General features: G+C 38.4%; 1 protein-coding gene across 3 annotated transcripts in view; it reads right to left on the bottom strand.

Annotated features, from left to right (window-relative positions):
* The window catches only part of tead3a (TEA domain family member 3 a), a 38,790-nt gene extending 13,824 nt beyond the window's left edge, over window positions 1–24,966 (bottom strand). For 2 of the 3 annotated variants that reach the window (XM_057319165.1, XM_057319168.1), the window contains exons 1-2: window positions 24,762–24,965; window positions 10,873–11,126 (exon numbers count right to left, since the gene is read on the bottom strand). In XM_057319165.1, the coding sequence (XP_057175148.1) occupies window positions 10,873–11,011 (139 nt within the window). In that variant the 5' untranslated portion in view covers window positions 11,012–11,126; window positions 24,762–24,965. Of the gene's footprint in view, window positions 1–10,872; window positions 11,127–24,761 lie in introns of all 3 variants that reach the window. The other variant, XM_057319166.1, reaches the window with a different exon arrangement.
* Window positions 24,967–26,231: the final 1,265 nt, after the last annotated feature.

Below are 26,231 nucleotides of genomic sequence, written 5' to 3'. Positions count from 1 at the left end.
AAAGTACGGAAAAAGTGGTTCTTTAAAGAAGCTTTGGCTGAATGGTTCTTTGTGGATTCAAAAATGGTTCTTCTATGGCATCGCTGTGAAGAACCTTTTAGGCACCTTTATTTTTAAGAGTGTGCTTTGTTCAAGGACATGGTGGAGAGAACTATTGGGTCACCTCCTCCAGCAGATGAACCTACAACCTTTCCCAATTCTTTTGCCATCATGACCCTGCCACACATGATGCCCATTCCGCCCCTAAGTCACCGGAGAACATCTAGTACGATTCTATCATGTGGCTTAAGACAGCTGACACACACCATCCAACATGGTCCCTCTCCAAGAACCTCCTCAAAAAGGTAGCAACTCGGGTCTTTGGTTCAAAGAATTCCATTGACAAAGTGCTGAGTCTAAAAGGGCCTTTTCGTATCGATGTCTACACATAGATCTGACTGAAGATGTGCCAAAGGAAAGTGCTGATTCGCTCAAAGATTCCTCTAAAGTGTGTCCAGCAAAACCAGGGGAGAAATGAAACGTTCTGCATGCATTTATCCCCAAAATAAAAAGCTTTCCTTAATGAATCTGACCTTTCCATAAATCAGAAAGAGCACCTTATGCTCCATCTGGGATAAACAGATCGCCATGGTCAATGTGTATGGCTGTGTTGACTGCCAGAGTATGATGAACACAGCTTTGTCTGTTGCTTGTGCTTGTCTTCAATTGTCAGTCTTGTTGACACAACCCAGTGGAGCTGTTTCACTGCAAGACCTTTTTTCAGTTGTCCTGAACGTTACTTGGCTAAAACCTTCAGTCAATATGTCAACAAGAATGTCGTCTAATATGTTTCCTCTAGTGGTTCACCCTGGTTAACCCCGTATCCGACCAGATGTGCGTGTGTTTATTGACTAAAACCACCTGCACTTTAACAACTCTACACCACCCACCTGTTGGCCTGCAGTAAAAGTCATGGATTAGAGACTGCCAATCAGGGAAAAAACCAAAGCGACGGCCAATCAAAAACAGGTGCCATGCCTTTCCGAGGCGGCTGAAACTAGATTCTTTTAAAGCTGGCATCTCATAATTCTCATTTTTCAACTCATGATTCTGAGACGATACATCAAGACGGTGATCTATGATATCTCAAGGAAAAAGATAGCAATTACATATTTGGCATTTTCTTAATGTGTGCAATGAGGACACATAGACTGGAAAACATCTGCAATATTTAATCAAGGTTGTGTCATGGATTGCCATGTAAAATTTTAAAAAGCTGTTTCTAGGCAATTGTACGGAGCCCGTTTAGGGATATGCGGTGGAAAAAATATGAGAGGGAAGAGAAAATATTTTTTTAAAGGTTTTGCGTTCTCTCGCAAAACTTTTGCATTCTCTCGCAAAACTTTTGCGTTATCTCGCAAACATATTTGCATTATCTCGCAAAACTTTTGCGTTCCCTCGCAAACACATTTGCGTTATCTCGCAAAACATTTTGCAAGTTCTGACAAACACTTCATGTTTAATGTCCTGCTGGCAGAATTTAAGACTAGCTCCGTACATAAACATTGGTCTATAGTCGCAGATTCCCGGACCAATAACTCGTGAGCTAAACGTTCTTATAACACAAATGACACCTCATTCTATGTAACGTAAACAATGAATTTTAACTTAATTTTCCACAAATCGAGCCTTGTATTGATTTCAGGCGGGAGCCGGCTGAGACAAGACCGATGGGATCGTCTGTAAAGTGCAAAACCCGAAGATCATTAGGCTACGAAAAAATAGTCATTAACTTCAGTGCTACATACTGTAGTATAACTAAAACCAGTTTAAATTCAGCAGGAGAGTATTAATGTGTAAACTGAATTTGGTGAGACCACAGTGTGTAACATTTAAGTTATTAATGACTATTTTTGTAGTAACGCTTTTCGGATTTACAGTCACTTTGCAGACGGTTTCTTTGGACTTGTCCATGTCGCCTGCTCATGTAGAGATCAATTTATATTCTCGTTTTGAGGAAGACTAGGTTGTAGATCATTGTCTAAGGAATTATGTGTTATTTGTGTTATAACAACGTTTAGCTCATGAGTTACTGGTCCGGGAATCTACTCTGAACCGCTCCATTGTTAATGTACGGAGCGGGACAACAGGACTTTTGAATGTTTTGCGAGATAACGCAAATATGTTTGCGCGAGAACGCAAAAGTTTTGCGAGATAACGCAAATATGTTTGCGAGAGAACACAAAAGTTTTGCGAGGGAACGCAATGTTTCTCGGGGGAACGCAAAACTTTTGCGAGATAACGCAAAAGCTTTAAAAAATATTTTTCTCTTCCCTTTCATACTTTTTCCACCCCATGTCCCTATAAGGGCTCCGTACAATTGTCTAGAAAACTACTACAAAAAAAACTAGAAAACTAAAGGGGTCATATGACATGGCTAAAACGAATATTATTGTTTGTTTTAGATGTAATTCAATGTGTATACACGATTTAAGGTTCAAAAACACTGTATTTCATGTTTGTATCTCCTCTTTGCTCCGCCTCTCTGAAACGCACAGATTTTTTACAAAGCTCATGGCTCTGAAAAGCGAGGTGTGCTATGATTGGCCAGATAACCAGTGCGTAGTGATTGGTCGAATGCTGCAAGCGTGTGACAGAAATGTAACACCTCTTACCATATTTGGAACATCAGGTTCCAAAGCAATTTTACTGACAGGTACGCCCACCTTACTTGCGTATACATTTGGGCGGTCTTAGTCAAATCATACCACCAACTGACGTATATTTGTGTGGGTGTGGTTACACGAGGCGTTTCAGGCAGGTCTGGGTGAGCATTCGCTTTAGATATAGAATGCATCTTTTGTTACCACACTTTCATTTTTGCAATTTTACGTGTCCTTCATGGGCAACTTATAACACACCAAAGACACAGAAAAACACGTATTCACGCCATATGACCCCTTTAAAGGTGCATCTATGCAGGAATTTCAATCTTAGGCTCCTGCGTACTGTAGCTTTTTTTTTATCCTACATAGTGCACCTTTAAAGGGATAGTTCACACACACACACATTTTTTTATTATTTATTCCCCCAAATATTTTGAGAAATTTCTCATTTTTTGCTTTCATACAATGGAAGTCAGTAGGGGCTCAGAGTTGTTTGGTTACCAACGTTCTTCAAAATATCTTCTTGTGTGTTCTGCCGAAGAAAGCAAGTCATGCAGGTTTGAAACGACATAAAAAAACACAAGCAACCTATTATGACTATATTTAAACTTTTTGTATGTACGTCATGACACAGTGTGTCTAAATGTCTAAATGTGTGAGTTGAAACATTTCTGGAAGATCCTGTCTGAAGTTCTGCCAATCCTGCAGAACGTGTTCTAACTTGTTCTGAAACAGATATGAACACACACCTAAGATGTCAAAACATGTGAGTTGAGTAGATGTGTGGACGATCCCCACCGTGAGAGGGCAAAAGATCAGAAACATTTGGTCACTTAAGGGCCAGCACTTATCCAAAGTGGAAAATGTCTAAAGACTTTTAAGGCAGGGTGGACACGCCCTGACCTCTGACAACCCCTGGAGGGCATCCCTCCTCCCGTTAACCTTTCAGATCTCAACAACGTCTAGCAATGCGACAGACTATTTCAATATTAGTTAGTGTGGTGGTTTTAGTTTTATTAACATGTAAACCAGACCATGTAGTCCAGACTCGAACCTGCGTGGCCCACACCACAACTCGCCATATAAGAAGCATGTGTGCTGACGCCTATGACTTTCTCTCGATTTCTTACATCTGCAAACATTTGTTGCACATTAGCTTCGTGGTTTATCATTTATCACACAGATGGAGGAGTGACAACAGTAATTGTGGAAGCATCGCATCTGGTCGTCTTGGGCAGCTGACGTGACGTCATGTGCGGGGGATTTTTCTGCTAATTCACGAGGCTGTGAGAGCAGACAACACTTAATATCGACAACTTCAATAAAAAGCTGCTACTATAACATGAAAGGCCGCATGATGACAAACAGATTCACAAATTGGCCCAATCCTGCGAAAGACCTTGAGATCATTTGTGTTAGCGTTGATATGTTTCCCGAACCCAACAGCTCCGACACAAGGGCAATAAACCAAAATGATTGCAGGTTGATACTTAAAAAAGAGAAACCTGGCAACACATCACAGGTGTTAGATGACAAATCAAGCGCATTAAAGCAGCCAGACACTGGATGAGAACATTGGATTGTTTAACTCGTCTTCCCACGGTGCAACGAGAGTGAACTTTATTGGGAGACCTGCTTTGTGTTAGGAGACGGCAGGGGATCAGCGGTGAGTAATGAAGCTCTGAGGAGCATTAACAGGTGCTAAATGTTGCCATTGATGATTAAGACCAAATAAAACTTCACATCCATTTCAGTTTCCATTGCACTCGGTGTCCCGACCGTTGGTAACCAAACAACATTGGACCCCGTTGGCTCCCACTGTATGGACCACTGAGACTCAAACTATCTTTCTTTGTGTTCCACAGAAGAAACTGTACAGATTCAGATTATCAGCAGAAATTACTTAAAGCAACACTTTGTAGTTTTTTTACTTTAAAATAATGTCGCTAAAATTATTTCAGTAGTAGAACAACTCTTAACCAGACGAATTCTACTGCCGCTGCTACCTGAGCAGCCTCATAGCAGCTACAACTAGGGGTCGACGATATGCATTTTTCAGGGCCGATGTCGATATCGATATTACAGATAACCAATATTTTGAACCACTTGAACCACCGCTCCACTTGATGCAGTCGCTCTTTACAATGAAACCATTTATCCTCGGAGTGGTGATTTTTTTTAATGGAATGTAAACCTTTCCTCTTTCTTTAGGACTGTCTGAAGATCCGCCGCACATGTGCAGCGTGACATCGCCCAAACGTGCAGTAAACTCAACATATTTAACAAAGAATCTTGCTGTTTTGTTGTGCTATTGTTTGGGTCTTGCGCAGATCATGTGAAATAGAGCGCTCTGCGCAAGGATGTGATCACATAATGAGCTGATGCGGGAGAAACTGTACCTGTCTTTACTTTCATACATAGTACATAATCAGAGAATATTAAAATTAATTGGATCATTTAAAAGTAGACACTTCAAGCTTTCTTTAGACATATGCTTTACGTTTCTATGATGAGTATGCGCAGAGTTTTAGTCTGTTTTAATGACGCGGTTCAGAAAGATGCACGCGGAGAAAGACGGCTGAAAGCACAGCCTGTATATATTCATTCTTTTACAAAAGCAAAACATTTTGTAGATAATGACTAATGAGTACACAGAAATAAAAGTAGACCAATCACGTTTCGAATCATGTATTAGTCTTATTTGTATGACAAAAATTACTGGAGTTTTAAGTCTTTCTCCGCAGTAATAAAAAAAAAGATGTGGCGGCGCGATAAGACATAAAGGAAAAACACTTATTACAGATGCTGTTCACATTTACTCACTGAAGACAACCGATTGTGCTTACGTGTATACTCGCAAGACGGGCATTATAACGTGTGTGTCTGAACATTTATGTGTAATAAGTTACGAAAATAACTCGATCTGACACTTGTTGCGAGCATTTCGAGAGTCGGCTGTGTCCCGTGTGCGCGTCCGAGTGCACTGACCGAAGATCGTCTTTTGAGAGCATGACTTAAAATAATGTGCAAATGCCTATTCCGTCAACTGATGCGCGATCACTGAAGCAGCTCGAGCTAGCAAATGCTTTGAGTGCGAGAGTGCAATCTTTTCAGTGTCTTCAGCTTTCCTCGTTGATTGGCTGGACTCGTGACTTTCAGCAAATCAGATGGGCTGTGGGCGGGCATTGCTCTATAACAGAGGAGGCTGTATTAGTTTCGGAAATAAATTAATTAGTGGTGGGACGCGATTAAAAAAATTAATCTAATTAATTAGAGGCTTTGTAATTAATTAATCTCAATTAATCGCATATCAATATTTGACACGAGAAGTAACATTTTCAATTTAAATGGATTTTGGTATATGACTGAATCAATGAATAGACACATAAATGAGCTTAAACAACAAAATCGTGTTTATTTTCATCACTGAGTGTTAACATAAAGTGTTTGAGTGTGGATTGGCGACACTGCCTGCTCGAACTAGGAGTTTTGTCTGTGCTAGCTGCAACATGTTTGGCATTGAGGTGGTAGCGGAGGCTGGAAGTGCTCCGGTGATAGGCAAATTCTTTCTTGCACAATTTGCACACAACTGTGCTTTTATCCAGGTTTCCACCCGGTAGTTTTTTAAAACTAAAATTTCCGCCCACCGAACCCAGCAACGACTTCTCATCGGTTTCCATTTCTCGTGTTGTGTCCTCTGCATCAGTATTACGGGTTTGCCGGGAACTCGTGCAACGAGCAACGTTCCGCTCTGTTTGGAGTGCAAAAATAAATTGCGATTAAATGCGTTATTTTTTCTGTAATTAATTGTAATTAACGCGATAAAGTCCCAGCTCTAAAATTAATTTATCGGCAAATCGGCTTTGAAAATGACCGATGTCGATAATCATAAAATGCTTAATATCGACGTCAATAATTGGTCAGGGCGATAATCGGTCGATCCCTAGCTACCACCACACTCTGTAAATTCTGTGTTCGGGTCGGTACATACAGCCCCGCCCATCCCCTGTCTGCGGAAGAGTGCGACATGGTTTCTAAACAACGTTTCTGCATTTGCCGGTTCCTTCAGCTTAGTAAATAAATGCATGTGTATTGCGCTGCCCATGGGGGGAGGCTTATACAGTGACATTATTTATGACACTGGTAACAGACAATTGCGCTTATCAACCACATGGGGGAACCTGTGAGCAAAAGTGTTGCTTTAAAGCATTCTGTTCTAGACAGATTACAAAAAAAGACTTGGACGTTAAAACTTCTCTATTGTACTATACAGTTTTTAAGACACCTGGAGACAGCTCGACTTCTGGAAAACTTTGTGAAATATATACAGCTGATGGCAAACACTGAGATACCAAAAGCACAATGTCACTACGGCATACACTGTCTCTCTAATGCCTCCCCCAGATGGCCGGACTATTTTAGTGCTGTCTAGTCAAAGTATACATTGCCGCCGGTGAACTGGGGGAGGAGGAAGGAGGGCATATCAGGAGACTCCGTCCGCTTTCGGAGATTGACATCAGGGTTCTGGCAGGATTGCCGTGACATGTCAGGGACGAGACTGTTTGTAAAGAGACAGGGAGATCTTGTCGTATGGAGCCTCCGAGAGCAAACCCACAGGCCTGAACGCTGGTAAGACACTGCAGGGACACTGACTACTCATGCTACCACAAAAGGACAAAATGGCATGCCGCTGAAAGAAACCTTCCTCGTGTGTTGAGTGGGGGATTAGGGCTCGTGTGACAGGCGTGGGTGGAGTGTTTTACGGTGCAGGACAAGGCCACAGAGCTGTGGAATGTGTGTCCCCCTTGACCCAAGAAAAAAAGAATGTGGGCTGGTCTCCATAAGCCTTTTCTACAGAGAGGGTCAAAGGTCAAAACACCCCAAAGCCAAATGAGCTCATCTGCGCTAACAATCACATGTTAAAGCTCGATGCCGTAATAGTTTAACAAAAGGATTATGGTCATAAAAGTGAGTTGATCAGTTGTTAAGACATATGCTGGCCTAATCCTAGCCAATTTCTATTCATGCTTAGAGAATGTCCCGAAATATCACAAGTGTGCCAAAGAATTACCTTCGAAAAGACAATACAGGCACTTGCATCAAGAGCGGATTTACACAGCAAAGTGAATTGCAAAGAAAAATCGCCCAGCGTTTTTGTCTGACACTACTGATACTAAAGAGATGTGATTTGGCCCTATAGCCATACAGTATATTTATGTTTAAAAAGTATATCATTTTTACATTTTCTTGGAAAATGACGTTTCGCAAGACAACACCCTTAAAGGGGTGCTGCAACGGTGTGTCATGCATTCTGACTTCTTTACAATGTTAAACGTGCTGTCTTCTCATGCTTAACATGGTCAACTTGTCAAAAAACGAGTTGGATGTATTACGTAGTATTTCTGTGCTCGATACACTCCCCCAGCTATCGTACAGGGTTCGGAAAGTTTTTTTCGAACATATAAAACTGTTTCGTAACAATTTTTCTTAGTCCCTTATTGGACAATTCTCCCTGAAAAAGCATGCGGCACGCCCACGTGCCACGCCCATGCGGCAGCAAGGAGAGCAGGAGAAGGAGCATGCGCAGACGTCACTTTTACTTGTGTGCAGGTGAGAGAGAGAGAGAGAGAGAGAGAGAGAGAGAATATGTTCGCGAAGTTCAGGTGTTTGTTTGTTCACTGCGTTTGGGTGATGAATGTTATATAAACGGTGGATATAACGCTGGATTTGGAGATCGTTTGAAACTGATATATGGAGCCGTCTCAGCGCTAAAAGATGCCGGACATGAACCGCATGCGGTGAGTGAAACTGATGTCTGTGTTTTGTTGGCAATGGGTGCGCACGTGCTTTAGTTCAGCCTACCCCTCCCCCCCGCATGTGCCGTATGCTTTCGGAAATAATCGTACAGCTGTATCTCTCTTTTATAAATGTGATCAAACTAAATACTCTTCGAAGATACGAAGTATGCAATACTACTCTATTGGTACTCAAGATTAATATGAGATTGTCAGAAACCATGTGTGTTAGGGTCGCTTTAATCACCGGCTGGTGTCGTGTAGAGCCTTTTGAAGCTGCGTTGAAACTTAAATTTGGACCTTAACCAACAGCCCCCTGTTAAGTCCATTATATGGATAAGAACCCTGGAAAGCTTTCCTCATAAGCCTCAATTTGTTTTTGACAGAAGAAATAAACAAACGGGCGGCTTGTATACATTATCATGAAATTTTAATTTGAAAGTGAACTACTCCTTTAAAGGCTAAATTTCTCATTACATGCTTATGGAAACTCGACTTTATAAATTTCAACATGTTTTTAAAAGTTTATGAAGACTGAAATGAATGAAGCAAGAATGCATCTCTGTTTACTGTCAATTCTGAATCATACACTCAATAATGAATATATAAAAGAGATAACTGTCACACTTGATAAAAGGCTGGAGTGAGTCATGCTGTATTGAGAATGCTGACTCAAATGGGAGACACAGCATTCCAGTCAGAGGATCCCATGTGGGAACGGGAAAATCTGGAGGTGTGGAGTGTCATAAGATCACCCTCTGATTCATCGTGCTAAAACTCCAATGCATTATGTTGGCCCTGTTTGACCTCACATTGTTTTGATTCATCCATGCTGTTCCAACAATAGCACTGCTATTAAACAGAACTGTTTGTCTTGTTTTCAATTAAAAATACGGAAACATTCTTTAAACAAGATACATTTACTTATAACGTCACTGTGACAGAAAAGTTCAGGCTTCAAATCTAAATTTTGTTGTGTCTGGTTACATTCTTCAAAAGAGAATGTGAATCTGACGTCACGCCCTGTGTTGCATGTTGCCATGCCGCCGCCATCTTGGGAGGATAATACTCCGATACTGGGCGATATTATATAGTTTGCGATATACCGGTAGAAATTCTCCGCACGATAGGAATTAGTCTTCCCGCGATATAAACGATAAATCCTAGTTGATGACGTATTTCTTTGTGAGACCCATTCACAGCTCATAGGCCTATAGCGGAGGGCGGACGTGAAGCTGAGAAAGAGTTTGCACTAAAAGAGATCTAACTCTCGTGAAGCACTGTAGATGCATCAGAGTTAATGTTAAGTTTCACTTTCATTTTATTTCATTCGTTTGTTAAGTATTTATTGATAGTCAACAACATTTAGTTTAGTTTAAAGTCTTTATTTAAACATTCGTTAGATGTTATGCGCGCGTGCGCATTGCACAAATTGTTTAATACGATTTCTTGCCTGTTATATAACGTTAGAGTGAGCATGAATGGAGCGTCCCGTGCGCAGCTGCTGCCTTTTTACATCCAGTACAAAATGCGAGTTTGTATTACGTTATTTTAAATACGTTTATGGGCGTATGACAGTGTAGATTATTTAATTAGATTTCTTTTATCCGCATTTTCTGTTCTCTTTCTGTCGTGCGAGTCCTACAGATATGTTTCTGTGAGAAGAGAAGGTTCACACAGTTCAAGAGAGAGTGATTGACAGCGTGATGCGATCGTTTCCACCCAACAATAGGCTATATACATAGGTATGACATGATGTGTCTATGGAGTTTTAGATAATTGAATTATTTCTTTCCTACAACCTTTTGAAGTCGAATGTCACCATTATATTTTATTTTTACAAAAAATACTGTAAGTATATACTGTAGCCTGTTTGATTTGGGGTAATTTTTAGTTTTTGATTAATGTTTGTGTTTCTGAGGCTCTAGACTACATGCAGCTACTATCACTTGTAGCAAAAAACAGTGGTGGATGGTGTTATAGTTATATCGCCATTTGTACCACAAACACCAGAAAATACCTTGATAGAGTTTTAGTGCCATATCGCCCATCCCTATCCACTGCTATTATTGTTTTGATATGTACTGTTACTTGTTTTGTTTGATATATGGAGAAATCGAATGTGAAAGAACCAGGGGCTTTTCCTGAACAACTCTGCGTTATGCTATTGCAGTTTTTAACACAGCAAGACAGACATACCATAGTTATATTTCAAAATCAAACAAGAAAAACAAAACACAGCATTGAACACACTAGCAGCCATCCTCCCAAGATGTCGCAACATTCAACGCGGCTTGAAGTAGCTTCACATTCTTTATTAACTCAGCTGAAGTCTTTTAAGTACATTTAAGGAATAGTTTTGAGGTATCTGAACACCAAGTAAATCGCTCAAGAGTCTCTCCATCAATGTATTTCATGTCTCTATGACTCACCGTACATCTTCCCCTCGTCTGACAGGATGATTTTTCTGCGGCCGCAAGGTGGATAAATGGCCAGAGCCTCCTGGAAGCTCTGCTCGATGTCGGGGCTCCAGACTCCCTCAGCATCTCCGTCCAATCCGGCCTTGTCCATCCCGTCCACTTCATCCTCTTGCCCCTCCTCCGGGCTCGTGTTGGTGCTCCACTCGTTGGCTGCAATCGTGACGGCTCCACCTGGGCCCCTACGTGAGCCCTCACACCCGGGACAACTGGGAGAGATGGGTAGAGAGAAAGAGAAAATAAAAACAGGAACAATTAGAACCTCATGCTAGGAAATATGACAAAAACATGCAAAAGTTGCTTCCCAGCTAAGCAGAAAAATCTGTCTTTTGTGATCTTGTCAGCCGATAACAGTAAAAGGAACACTTTTATGCAACTTCATCTGTAGAAAGAGACATTGCATTATTTAATAACTGGTTAATTGAGATGGCTAAAGACAAACAGACTGGTTGACAGTAACTATCATTCCAGATGGTGTGACCCCGAACTCTCCTTTTGAGTTGGAGTTTTTCCCAACGCTGTTCATAAAGAATCAAAATCTTGATGGATCATGTCATCATTTACACAATCCCTGTCAATCATTCCATCCCATTGCGGAGAATTACAAAGGAAAGACAAAATGTCGGAGAGACCGAGAGCCAGCACACTCTGAGCTGCCGATCATCAAGGTGCCAGATTTTTCAGACTCCTGATGTCAAGTGAAGTTCAGGTGATGGGATATCAGGTTTTCAAGTCCGTGCTTGACAGATTTCGTGAGCTGGAGGGTATTAATAGCGCTGGTATTGAAAATCAAGATCAACCTACTGAAGACTCTGACAAATTTCCCTGGTGTCAACAAGGCAGGTTGAGCAAGACTGAGCAATGTGATGGAAAAAGCTTTTTGTGGATGTTTACAGTTACATGAGCTTAGGTCCTTTCCGCAAAAAGAGCTTATAGAGCTTAGCAACATAGTAAAAAGTTACATCTTAATATTTTTAAGATATTCAATATAAGGGCATGTCAATGTTTTCAACTAATACCTAAAAAGTTTTTATGTGTTATGGGTGTTCGTTGAAACCAAAAAGTACATTAATTTGTAGTGACGTTGTGCATACTTTTCAAAAATGGAAAACTGAAAAACCAGAAAACTAAAATCTTTTCCATTTCTTAGTACATTGTTGTCTTGTAAATGTACCCTACATCTCAAAATGCATTTGCTCTGAAATGTCTTAAAACCTTTTTTTGCAGAGGAACAATAACTTGTTTTACATGGTAAACGTGGTAAAAACATGGTGAACGTTTTTAAAGAATGACAAAAATGAATTGCTAAATGAAGTTTGAATAAAAAAACTCCATCTTAGCTCTTTCATATATATGGGTTGGTAAAAGGCTGTTAATATGCATAAAAAAAATGTTGCTGTGTTGTATAATTTTTTACACAATATTAAAAAAAAGATATTCTATATATCCCCAATCACTGATAAGACAAATAAACCATTTGTGGCCTCTGTTTTTTAACATTTATAAGCAGCACAAAAAAAAAAGTTGCATAATTGTTGCCATTCGCTAGAATTTATTATTATTATTATCTTAAAACAGACTGACATTCAGAACCACATTCCTTACACAGTTTCCAAAGTCATTGAGTCCATATGCAAAATGAATCTGAAAGTTCAGGAAACAGTGTGTACTGAGAAACTAATAACCGCTCACCACAAAACATTTTTGTGGCTATGGCTTTCTGTGTGGTGAGCGTTTTGCACTAACCATTTGCATTTAATCCTACTGCAATTCTCAAACACAAAAAACATGTTTTGTTTTGATTTACGCAAAAAGAGATTTGGAGAGTATTAGTGCCAACTAAAAATCCTTCTAATCAAAATTATTATTATTATAATTTAGATAAAAAAAGAGAACTTTTAAAGTTGTTCCAAACCCATATAACCATTAATCTTGTGGAACACAAAAGGAGATTCACATAAGGATTTGGAATGAAAACTTTAAGTTTTTAGATGAACTGTCCCTTTAAGACCCATGCCGGGTTATTCACTTGAGTCTAACACTGCTACTGTAAAATGCATACTTGAAGAACCGAGGAATTTCAAGATCCATCACACCTAGTGCTTTTCAACCACGATTTGGCGAACACGCAAGAAAAGCCACAAACAACAAAACCAGACTTCAGAATCAACATTAGTGGAGCCAGAGTGGTTATCATGAAGGAACACTGGTATGGACCTTCAGAGAGAGAAGGGGCTGAAATTCCAGACATGCCCTTATTAAGAAAGCTACAGTCTCGCTAACACACATGCACACGCACGCACACACGCACACACACTCACTCTCTGTTGTGTCACCCACGCCTCCTCTCTGTCCTTCCCCTCCCCTCCTCTCTTCTCCTTCCATCTCATTTACAACCACCCCAGTCCAAAAAAGGCCTGAAGAACAGGGAAATAGTGGGGGGTGGGTGGGGGTGTATGGGTTGCCTGACCAATTTAGGTTTCCACTAAGGCTCGGGAAACACACAGCGCTCTTCCCAAGAACAATCCTGCTGTTTTAGGTGTACTGGTTTCGTAACACATGACTCTTGTAAGCATGCGCAATCTATGAATAACTATAAAGAGCAGGCTAATATACTGTGCATACAAACTGAAATAATGTAAGACAGGCTACAGAAGCCATGATGAAAGTTAAAATAGTGGAATGAGAGTTATGGGATTTGAGTGTGATTTTATTTTACAGTTTATTTCCGAATCATTGTCGTGTTAAATTGTGTCATGTGTGTTTTGGTAGCACTGATGAGTAAATATTGACCTTGAGTTTAAACATGTCGCCATATCTGTGAGCACCCGTCATTAAAAGGTCACCTGTCGGCACCAGCAGCGCATGGTCTCTGAAGAGACATCGGGTTACAGAATCAAGTGACAAACCAAAAGCATCCCACACCCTTGACGGATAACCAATGTTCATTAAAGAAGCATCTTTAGCCCTTACAACGCATTGACAATGCAGAGGATAAAGTTTGAAGTGTGCAAGAACACAGCCAGTTCATATTTAATGGACTTAATGTCTTGCAAAAACCTACTGTTGATTTTTTTCATTGATTTGTTAACGAAATGCCTCGTTTTATCACATACCTTTACAAGCCCTATATCTCTAATTTTCTCTAATAATGACAAAAACAGCTTTATGTTTGGACATGTCATTCTCACAAAACCCCTGAAATATCAAGGCAGGGATTTTATATATAAAACATAATTCAGTAACACAATAATGATCATTATAAACAATTGTGTTCTCTACCTTGCAAAGCCTCTACCTTTATTGTATTTTATTGCATTTTCTGCTGAAAATCTCATTACCGTAATACGTCCAGCTACGTCTGAGATGATGATATGTGGTCATTTTAAGAGTAGAATAAAAATATTCTGACAAAAATAATTGTATGTTCTACTTGATGTTCTTAAATAACAAAAAAGAAAACACTGACAGAATATAACGTATTGTAATAATGAAGAAAATGAAGAATGACTGATGTTCTGATCCTCCACAACATTTAAGGATTGTTTACACATACACAGAGATTTGTACATTAAGCTTGATTTTGTTTCAAGTAACACATCTGCCAGTACCTCCAAATGCTACCAGTTTTTTTGTTTTGTTTTCATAGTTAAAACTTTTTTCTAGTTAAGAGTTTAATATTCTCTCGTCATACACGACACTATTATCATTACCATAACAGATAGTTTTCCACATTTACATTTAGAATTTTCTATAAAACTTTATTTCATTAATGTCTAATTATTTACGATGAAAAAAAGTACTTGCTTTGGCATCATGGCTTCTCTTTTTTCACAAAACACGCTATGGTATTGACATTTTAAAACTGTTACGGTCATGGTTGCGGTAATGAGCCTTGTTTTGAAAAAATATTCAGAAATGTGCTAAAGTTTTGAAATTAATGATTTTAAACATGTCATGTCTAAAAAGGAAATTTGTTGATGAAATTTGTCTTGACAGTAATGTTACAAAATAAATCTTAATCTTCTGTTATTTTCTTGATTTGGGGAAAAATGATGTGAGATCCACAAAGCTAAAAGCAAGACTCGTTTTATGAACAATCTTTTGTTCTGAACTTTTACTGTATCTCACCACGAGTTGCTAAGGGAATCAATAATGATTAAATTGAAGAGACTGATAAATTCAGTCTCAGTTTATGTGTTAGGGCAACAGCAGTGCCAACAGTCTCTTCTGAGACTTGGAATAACAGCTGCCTATCACCTTACATGCTCCTCACACACACGCACACGCACACACACACATACGCACATGCACACACACACACGCACACACCCTTTCTCAAAGAACAACAGGGCAACAAGCAGACCAGCAGCTGCTGCCCGAGATCACATTACAGATGAGGAAAGCATTTTAAGACTTCAGCAAGTAATGCTGGACAATCTGATGGTTAAATGAAAGACAATCTGAATCTAAATGCTATTTCTACATGAGCTTAACTTTGTTGTTTTATTTACAAAGGGTAGACCAGCCCTGCTCCACATGGACCATCTCTTAGACATTTTTTGTAAGATCTTCGAGCATAAAAAAGCAAGACTTAAAGGAGCAATGTGGAGTATTTAGCGGCATCTAGTGGTGAGGTTGTGAATTGGCTCACTCCACCCCTCCCTCTTTCCCATTCGAAGCACTACGGTGGCTGACACAGAACAAAGATGTCTTCAAGTTTTCTCTTCTTCGGCGAAGGAGGTCACGTATTTACGAAACACGCTCTGTAGAGCAGTTTGTCTGTTTAAGGGCTCCTGTAGAAAAAACATGGCAAATTTCATGTAAGGGGACCCGCGGTGTGTGTAGATAGAAATAGCTCATTCTAAGGTAATAAAAACATAACACTTCATTATGTAAGGTCTTTATACACCTCTGAAGACATAGTTATGCATATTATATTACATTTCTGTCAAAAGATCCTCCAAAAAATTACACACTGGATCTTTAAAGAAATACAGTAAACCCATTCTCCACAAAACCATCAGGAATGCATTTCATATCTAATTCGATTAAACCTTTCAGAAAAGCAAGGTGAAGAGGACAGCCACTACACTGACAAGTCCAGACAGCCAGCAGCCGTGTACAGATGTCATGCACTACAAAAGCGCTTTACATAGGTGAAAAACCCTTCACTGGACACACAAAAGAGACAAAGACATGTTAAAAGGAGGGAGGAATGAACCGCCTCTGCCTTCTTCCACGGACCCAACCCATGTTAAACCTGATCAACCTGCAACTGCAGTTTTCTTCGACCTGGAGTTTCTTAAGAAAACCCCAACCCCTGTTCGTCAAGTAGCATCATTAGAACTAACTGCCTTTTTCTAACATGCCTTAAAGCATAGCACCGGCTTGTTAAGTTGTGACGTAAGAAATGTGGTTTCCGGGTTCAGGCTGCATTCATTTCAAGTGAGGCTACTAGTTTATGAGCACTGTTTATTCACATCACACATTTCACCTAAACTTTATTAAACACGTGGTGTCCACCAGTGGTTCTCAAACTGGGGGCCGTGGCCCCCTGGGGGACCCCAAGATAGATCCAGGGGGCCACAGATTTTGTGGCATTTTATGAAATATAGAAATTTATCATAGATTTTATGCAATCAAACATCAGAAAAATCACACCACCAACCAAATGAATTGAGGTTCCAGCATTGTATAACTGAATGTTTTTGGTTTAATTAAAATTCTAAGTTTAAGATTATACTTCTTTATATGGGGGGCCGCAAAGCGATGCACTTAACACAAAGGGGGCCTTACAACAAAAAAGTTTGAGAACCACTGGTGTACACTACAGTCTCCAGGCTCACTTTATCTTCAACATGAATTTTTTAATAAATTACAAAAAAATGTACAGTTTTTTGGCCATCTGGGAATTTGTTATGGAGATAAAGATTATGATTGTGGCTTTTCAAAAGTTTTACAGCATGCAATGAGTGTTTATTAGCATTTTGTTGTTTGCCTTGAGCATCTGATCCGTTTGGACCCAGAAACGGTGGTGCATGATGTCAGACTTAAGTTCAGTTTATGCTCGTGCGTAGGTCCTACACCGTAGCCTACACAGAGCCGCATACCCTACGCCGTAGCCTGACGCGCACCTCTCCAAAAATGTAACAACGCGTCAACTCAACACGGACCCTACGCGGACCGCAAGCGCTGGGATTGGTCTGTTTGAACCTTTCCCTCAGGTCAAAAAACTCTGCGATAGAGTCATGTTTACTCAAACGCATTTCCGAATGAATTATCTAAGTAAATTATTTGTGATTCTGTATTAAACATCTCAAATCTGCTACAAAAGTGACTGTTTACTTGCCGCCATCACTGCTAATGCTTCTCAAATGAGCTGCTTCTTCTTCGGCTCTTGTCTTGGTTACACAAGCAACATGCATGTGGACACTGACGCCTAGTGGTCATTGCCTGTCGACGCGGACAACGATGTAGATGTATAAAATGAAAACCGGCACGTAGCCTACGGCGTAGGTCCGACGTACGAGTATAAACTTACCTTTAACAAGCGGATACTATATACGTCTGTTTTTGGTCTGTCTGTTGAGCAAAGGAATAGGACTGTATGCATTCATATATTGAGTAGAGTTCCTTTAATAAGGTTTTTATTTAGCCATTTTTGGTCACTTTTGTTGATACGGACAAGGACAGGAAATAATTGAGATAAAGCAGAAATTGAATGTCGCAAGCTGGGTTCAAACTCGCACAGCCAGCATGAGCACCGTAGCTCAATATGTAGAAAAATGTTAACTAAATGCAGGGATACTTATACTATAGAGAAAGCTTTCACAGTGTTTGATGGATAAGAAAGCATAAGAAAACCCCTGCATCCGAAATCTCTTAAATAAGTATGAGTCACGAATAGTATGTCTGAAACCCCACTATGCAAAAAACAGTAGGCGAGAAATACTTCCACTGAGATTTGTGAGTGTGTATTGGATGGACACTACCCAATACCATGATGCCATGTGAGCTGAGCAACGGTCAAATTAAAAATTAAATCAAATAAAGATAGCAGAAAACTTTAACACCGTGGTTACTTTCACTTCTACCAAAGTAATTTTCTGGCAAGATATTTGAACCTTTACTCAAGTATTGCTTTAAGGTACTTTATACATCACTGCCTGTATGCTCTTCAACCTATGACGTAACAATAACATGTTTTTTTGTTAACAACATTAACAAAAACATAAACTAGTACATTTATTGATTTTTATAACTTACATTTCAAAACGGACATCAGTCTTACACCATGTCTACACCAGACGCGACTGACGGGACACGACAAAACACATTAGAAACGCATTAGAACTCATCATATTTTTAAATTTTGTCCACACTGGTTGTGGCGCGACAAACCCGGTCACGTCCGGTGTAGACTTTTAGAATAAGCCTTGAGTAAACGTCTTAAAGTAACAGATAAATATTGTACTTAAGTATCAAAAGTACTTTTTATTTTAAATCTACTTAAGTATTTAAAGTAAAGTTGAAGCAAACGTTGTTAATAAAAATGTTTTTTTTAGCATATAGATCAAAAATAGTGCTTACATAGAAATTTACATCTTTGAAAAAGCTCGATCTCAAGCTCAGTATTTTTATCTGGAAAAACATGTTGTCAAATTGCTAAACTATCAAAAAAGTTCAGAAACCACATTTTTATAATTTTACTTTATAAATTATAACTTTATAAAAGGATAGTTCCCTCCCACCCCCAATATATCCCTCTAAGAGAACAACTTGTAACAAAATCAGAACAAATCCATCTGGCCCTTACTTCTTTCTTTCCTTGCATTTCCCTTACAGTAACAACCCAGTCATTTGATAATTCATTGAAACTGAAAAATTAGCTGTTTATCTTTAAAAGAAGCAGCACATTAAAACCGTGTGTTGAAATTAACCGCGGTGAGCACCTTTTTGCACTTGCACATTGAGCTGTAACCAATGATTGGTTCAGCACTGTCATGGTGACCAGATCGTCGACTTGTCAATTTCAGTTCTGTTTCTATGCTTTTATTTTGTAGTAACGAACATGCTTAGGAGAAATGTATCAGAGTAAAAGTTCACATTTTGTCCAGGAAATGTAGTGGAGTAAAAGTAAAAGTCTGCAGAAATATAAAGACTCAAGTACAGATACTCCCAAAAATACTTAAGTACTGTACTTAAGTATTTTTACTTTGTTACATTACAACACTGCATACGGGTCACATGAAAATAAAACATGGCGGATGCAGTATGTCCGAAATGAATTCATTCTACTCTCACTCATACTATATAGAACGTACTGTTTTAACGGCCAATAGGTACTTATTCAAATTCAGTACGTACTGTCACAGTATGCGATTTCGGACGCAGCCCATGTCCACATTATTGTTTTTATTTGAAAACTGAGTTTTAATTTAAAAAACGCATTTTCTCACATTTTCCAAATCAAACTGAAGAGCAGCCAAAACAACTGCATCACAAGACGAAAAATATGTCAATAATTTAAAAAGCCCCCGTTTTCATCGTTCAAGCTTCAATTTGAAAACAGCGTTAGTCCACTTTAGAAAGTGTTTTCAAACACCATCTTAGTGTGGACAGAAGGCCAAAATGGTGTGTTTTCGATTTTTAATAGACTATATATTTATATATGTGTATGATTTAAAGGCGCAGTTCTTGAAATTCAGCGGCCACTAGCGTTGTATTATAGTTTTGCAACGAATCTCTGAGTCATTTGCCCACCCCTCCCTTTCGAATTACGATGGTGGCCGCAACAGTAAAAAAAGATGTCGTCTACTGAGACTGCGGATAGCAGTGATACAAGCAACGATGTTTCTTTGCAAAGGTAAGGCAATATATTAACGTAATTAATCATTTAACATGTATTCTATTGCGAAAGTTACTGTTACAATTCTATAATTAGATATATTTCTTGCGTGCTATCTAGTACACGCTGAGAGTAGTGAAGTAACTAAAGTTAGCTAATCGTAAATAGCAACGCTGTTCAAAGCGTTTGATCTGACAGCGACATAGGCAGTTAGGTGTAAGTTAGTAGACGTTTGTCTTCCCCTTTGTAAAGTCAGGAACAACCGGAGTACGTACCCGCAGGGACGGAAAAACATTATTCGGAGGTTATATGGCCATTTGTATAAAATGCTAACGTTACCGTTTCAACAAAACAGTTGTTTGGTAAACGTTGAAAAAGTGGAAACATTGAAAATGTTGAATTATCTTACCAGTCTAGCAGAAAACAGGCAACTTCGGCGTCGCCTTGAAAACATTTGTCTTTCAACAGTGCCTTCCATCTGGTAATAGATACACCGATGTTTATCCTGGATTTCTGCCGCCGTTTGTCTCTAATTCGTCTGGCAGCATCACGTTTGCGCTTCTTTGATGACGGAGATTCACGCTCTGTCGGCGCTTGTGCACAATACGCATGGTCCTCCATTTTATCAAAACTTCTAAGACAGAACAATCAATTGCTTCAGCTAGACGACGACTACTCCTCTTTCTCTCCGTACTACGACTTACTACTTTGTGCGTCTTCAACTCAGTGATGACGCAAGCTGCGTCTAAAAACACACACGAAGACCAACATATACGAAACGCGCTCTGTAGAGCTGTTTGTTTAGAGCTTACTGTACAAAACATGGCTGCGCAACATAACAAATTCCATTTAGATTGGCCCGCTCCCTATGTAGATACAACTGTTTTATTCTAAGGTAATAAAAACATAACTTTTCATTACGTAAGGTTTTTATACACATCTAAAGACACAGTTTTGTATGTTATATTGCATTTCTGTTAATAGATCATACAAAACATCCCGCACTGTACCTTTAAGTATTACTCTGTAAAAACTCAACTTAAAAATGTAAGGCAGCTTTTTAGCTATAGTTTTTCGATTAAATCAAATTAACTTTATGAGTCAATTGAAAAAAATTAGTCAAAATCGAGTTATATTTCATATAACTTCATTGTATAAAGTTAAGAAAAATACAATTACTGTAGATGTTTATATAAAAGTTAGTTCAACATAACTTAAGTTCAAATGACTCATAAAGCTAATTTGATTTAACTTAAAAGGATCACTGGGTATAGAGCGATGTATGGCTTAATATATGAACAATGGCATTGACTTGATAATTGTGAAATAATAAAACAGTGTAACTGTCACAGTATTCATAAACTTTGAAAAAATATTTTTACTTGGAGGCCGCCATTTTTTTTGCTTCAGAATCCGTGATGTCAAATGGTTGCAACCTTAACCTGTTCTCTTTCGCAACAGTGAAGCACACACGTTTTCCATATATAACAGTAAAATATGACACGTAAAACATAAGATCAGATATACAAACACACAGGGACAGTAGGTGGCGGTATGTCCTCTTGACACGAGCCAGCCTGCCAGCCATAGAAGAAGAACGCGTTCAGTATTAGACGTCTGTTGAAGGTGAGCGTGCATTAAATCATAGCTTTAATCTACCACCTTTGAGACATTTAAGACTATTTAAGACATCAGCATCCACCATAATCGTATACTTTATACATTATGAGAATATACTGATAAACACAATAATAAGATGCTTGCAGTTTGGTTATTTATTCTGTATTAGAGCACACGTGAATATTAACCCTCGTCAGCTAATGACCGAGGGAGACAATAACGTTATGCTACTGATGTTGATAAATCAACATCAAAAAGTCAAAATCTGGATAAAATGCATTGTATAATGGCTAAAACATCATATATATGATAAATTCGAAATTATTTTGGTTATTAATATGCATGTTTGTGTTGTTTCTGACAAACAATATTAAAATGTAGTAAAATACACCAAATAGCTTCTTTATTTTCTTTCTTACTTCTTTTAGCATTATATAAAAGGAGGAGCGACAACAGTAAAGGACGAGAGAGAACCAGGCCTGGACTTTACGTTATGTTTTATTATGTGTGACCGGCAGTCGACCGCGAGAGAGCTGCCGGCATTTTACTTTCGTTTTGTTGTTTGTTTATTTTATTAAAGTTTTGTTGTTCAACGTGTGAACCTTCCTTGCTGTGAACATTGTTACACACACACACACATATACTGTATATATACTATCCTACAGAACCTTATATTTACTGAAGAACTAATTAGTGCGTCTGTTTAGTTTGGCTGCCTAGCTGTGCGTGCAACCAGTTTACGTCATCGAAAAAGAACATGGCGGCCTCCTTAGGTTAAAATGAGTATTACATTTAGGGTTTTTTTAAGAGCTGAAAATATTTGATGTGTTTCTAACGACAAATGCTAGTAGTGTAAGGCTATTACAACGCATTAAGCCATACATCTCTCTATACACCGGGTTCCCTTTAAAAATTCAAGGCAGCTGAAATTGGTAAAAAAATTACAGTGTAGATGTCCTACAGGCTTTATCTTTGAGTCCCAGATTCTCTCAGTCAAAAGATTCTCTAGCTTCTCCACTTCACCTTTACTATAAGAGGGCAACAACAACAACAACAAAAACATACAAAACTCACGCAACGTATATATATATTTTTTTCTCTCTAAAACATGCCCCTTGAACAGGCAGAAAATTGAACATTAATTCTACCTAATGGCTAAAAAAACATTAAAGTTGTGCACAGAATGTGGAAAGAATCCGTCACACATGTTTAAGATACAGGCAAAGCAACAGGAAATTATACAATTCTGAAGTCTGGATTTACAGACACATCAAACCTGACCCGGACCTATGGCGGAGTGTAACCCAAAACATGAAGACCAACTAGAAAACATACAAACCAACCCGTGCTTGTAAGTTTCTACAAACAACTTGTGTAAATCATCCCTCTCAGAGTGGAGCGGTCGCGAATCACACGCTGACATGCTATTTAAAGCCATGAGGTCAGCGAAGACACTTGTCATGTTTTGCAGACTCTCCTAAAGCCTCACAGCCGGTGTTGAGAAAATGCCCCCCAACCCACTCATTAGGTTACATTCATCGAGAGCAAGACAAATTAAGTGTAAATAAATCAGAAAACATTTCTAAACCTTTAATAGTTATTGCCTTTTAAATGTATCCATAAAGTTTCCAAAATTTGGTGCAGGGATTCCAAACCACATTCCATTACACTGTATGCATAACCCTATGGACCTTCGCTTTGTGTGTCCAATAAAACATGCATTACGACTTAATTGTGTTTAACTGTAAGTAAAATTACAGTTACAAAATGTTTACAAAACAAAACGTGTGATATGCAAAGTAGCTCCTCACAAAGGGAGAAGCAACAAGTCTGATTTTGAGTTATTTGTTTGAAGCACTGCCAATACAAATTAATGGTATTACTGAATGATATTCTGTGTTTAATTATTTTTTAATAAATGTTTTAGTATGATCAATTAAGAGAAACGCATTGCTGGTTTATTCAAATAATGGGATGTTTACGGGATGGGTAAACAAGAAGCGGTAAAAAGTCAAGGAAAACTGGTTTAGTGACCTTGTTTAACAGATTATCAAATGCCATGCAGTGTAATTATAATTATTATAAAAATATATAATCATTTCAAAACTGAAGATGTTTTTTTGCAAATAATACAATACCTTACAACAGAATAAAATACTTTTAATTGTTTTCAACCCAGCGTTGGGTTAGAAAAAGGGGTCAAACCCAACAAATGAGTTGTAAATTAACCCATGCTGGGTTGTTTTAACCTACTTTTTGGGTAAAATATAATTTAATCATGAGATAATTCAACCCAACTGCTCGGTTTGAAAAGGGTTTTTGTCCCCTTGGAAAATAACTTGTACAGTCAATACAATAGTTCATACAGTTTAGTGATGAATGTTAAAGAAGAGTTCATATTTAAGCAAGTGTTCTGAACGGAAACTTCTGGAGATTTTATTTTTGGCGTCACACTTCACATGTGTCATAAGAAATTCTCCTCTGACTGCTCACTGTAACCATACACAACCTGAAAAACCTGTTCAATCTCTGCACAGCGAAACTAAGGAGGCGAGCTGAACTCACACATGTGCCGACTGAACTGAAGATGCCAAGGATCTTAAAAGATTTTCAAATATTTCAGATGAATGAGATTATTGACCTCCCTTTACCTCTAAATGAATGATACTAAAACATTTTTTACACACAGTGCCAGGCATTATGAGGTAAATTTTCAGGCCGTTATAAAATAGGGTGGGTTTTATGAATTAGAATTAAAGCTCATTAGTCTGCATGAAATACACCATTTTTGCCAACATTTGACAGTATTTCATGATTTCTTTTCTTGCCACAAATATTTGACATACAAATAACAGAGAAGGCATGAAGAACACAAAACAGAATTTATGTATAAACTGGGTACAAACACTTTTCCCATTGTTGGCAAAACAATTACTTGTACAAAATTATTTGAAACAAAATTAAGGACACGTGTTTAATACATAAGCAATGTTTTACTTTTAACATTTGTTTGTCACTTTTTATAACTTTAATCAACTTTGACCTAAAATTTTAAATAATGTCTTGAAGATTAATTATGATGACACACATGTTGGTTAGTTCAGTGTAGTAGTTTTATATTCTCCATTAGAAATGACCTGGTGATCATTAAACTATAAATGTCTTTAATTAACCATTTTGTTTCACAATAAAATAAGTGTATATTTGTATATGAGCAATACGTTTACATCTGAGAACCCACGTGTGTGCGTGATGCAGTCATCACTCATGCTGCTCCTAAAAAATGCCAAAAATGAGAATGATCTGAAAACTGCAGCGCGAGCGCGAGACGACTGCATGAAACAAAGGAGCGGAATAAGAGTTTGCCACTTACCTTAAAATCAAACTTCTGCTCCGCCGTGTGCAAGACAGAGGATTTAAGGCACTATCTCACGAGCGCATTTACAAACGCAAACAACGCCGGTGTTTTTGAAGAAATATTTCTCTTGATATGACTGTAAAGCTGGAATGTGAAGTATGACTTCGGTATGAAACACTGCGAAGGCGAGCGGTGCGCTCGAGGAGGAGTCATGAGGAGAAGGAGGTCAGATCTCCACCCCCACTCAAACTTCACGAGCAAATCTCAGTTCAGATGCGCTGCGCTCATTGGTTGCGCGTCTCAAACCTTATACTTATACTTAAACTTATACAATAAAAATAATAGCAAAATATTTTAGTATACATTCACATTATTCGCTATCGAAAATAGCCCCTTATACCTAGTGCACTATTTGAGGGGACAGTCATTTTTAGTAGTGTGTAATATCAAGTGCACTAAAAACCATAATGCACCCTAATAACATGTAGCAACCAATAGACTCGCAGCTAGCCGCACTCTTATGTTAGATATGTGAGGCTCGCGCTGAATGAAAGTTTACATTCACTCTGTCAAGTGGACTATATTAGTGATCTAATGTAGGAAATTGTGAATAGGTTATAGGGGTGATTTCGAACACAGATCATCTATTGTTAAACCCAAATCTTGAGTGTGACGTTGTACGACGTTAACTTTTAGCGCCATATGCATGGATTGCGTTTGTTCACGTGATACACTGTCAAGCGTACCAAAAACAATAGGTTATCACCTACGGTAAACATATTTGAAGAAGGGTGTATTTACAATGTTATACTTAAATGAGACCAACTGTGTGTTTGATGATGCAGATTTTTGATCATATCTGTCAGGTAAGAGACATTTTGTACATGGTATTAAAAGCCTCTTACAGAGCTTTAAGTCTGCATAATACTTGCATATTTGGGGAGATTAAAAAATGTAAAATTACTTTTCTTGTTCGAACTAGCTCATTCAAACAGGTAAAAAGCCTGCACGTCCATATGTAGTAAGCCATGTTAAAACAGCACCACCTTAAGGACAGTTTCAGCTTTTCTGAATCTTATAAAATGTGTATTCTCACAGGGCTTTCGTTACTTAGGCATAAGTAATAATTGAGTGCATGTTCCATATTCGGAAAATTTCTAAACTTGATATTAAAACATCAAATGAAGTGATACATGAGTAATACAGCTCTAGAAAGGGACCACTCCAAAATGATTGTCCGTTTTTCTGAATTGTATTTATAGGTATTTTTTTTTTTGGTCAAATGATCATTTTTGTTTCATTCTGCGAACTACTGACAACATTGCTCCCAAATAGAAATAATGTATTTGTTTGCATTTAATTGCTGAAAATAAAAACGGTATAATAATAATACAATAGTTAAAAAACAGTTAACAAAGGTTAAAAAGTAAAATAAAAAGATGCAATAACCCAAAAACAGTTTTTGTGTGTTTTGGCTGGCAGTCT

This window comes from Triplophysa rosa, linkage group LG21 (assembly GCF_024868665.1).
Source record: "Triplophysa rosa linkage group LG21, Trosa_1v2, whole genome shotgun sequence".
NCBI lineage: Eukaryota > Metazoa > Chordata > Actinopteri > Cypriniformes > Nemacheilidae > Triplophysa > Triplophysa rosa.
Note: the sequence above shows the minus strand (reverse complement) of the source record. Positions and strands in the feature narration are given on the sequence as shown.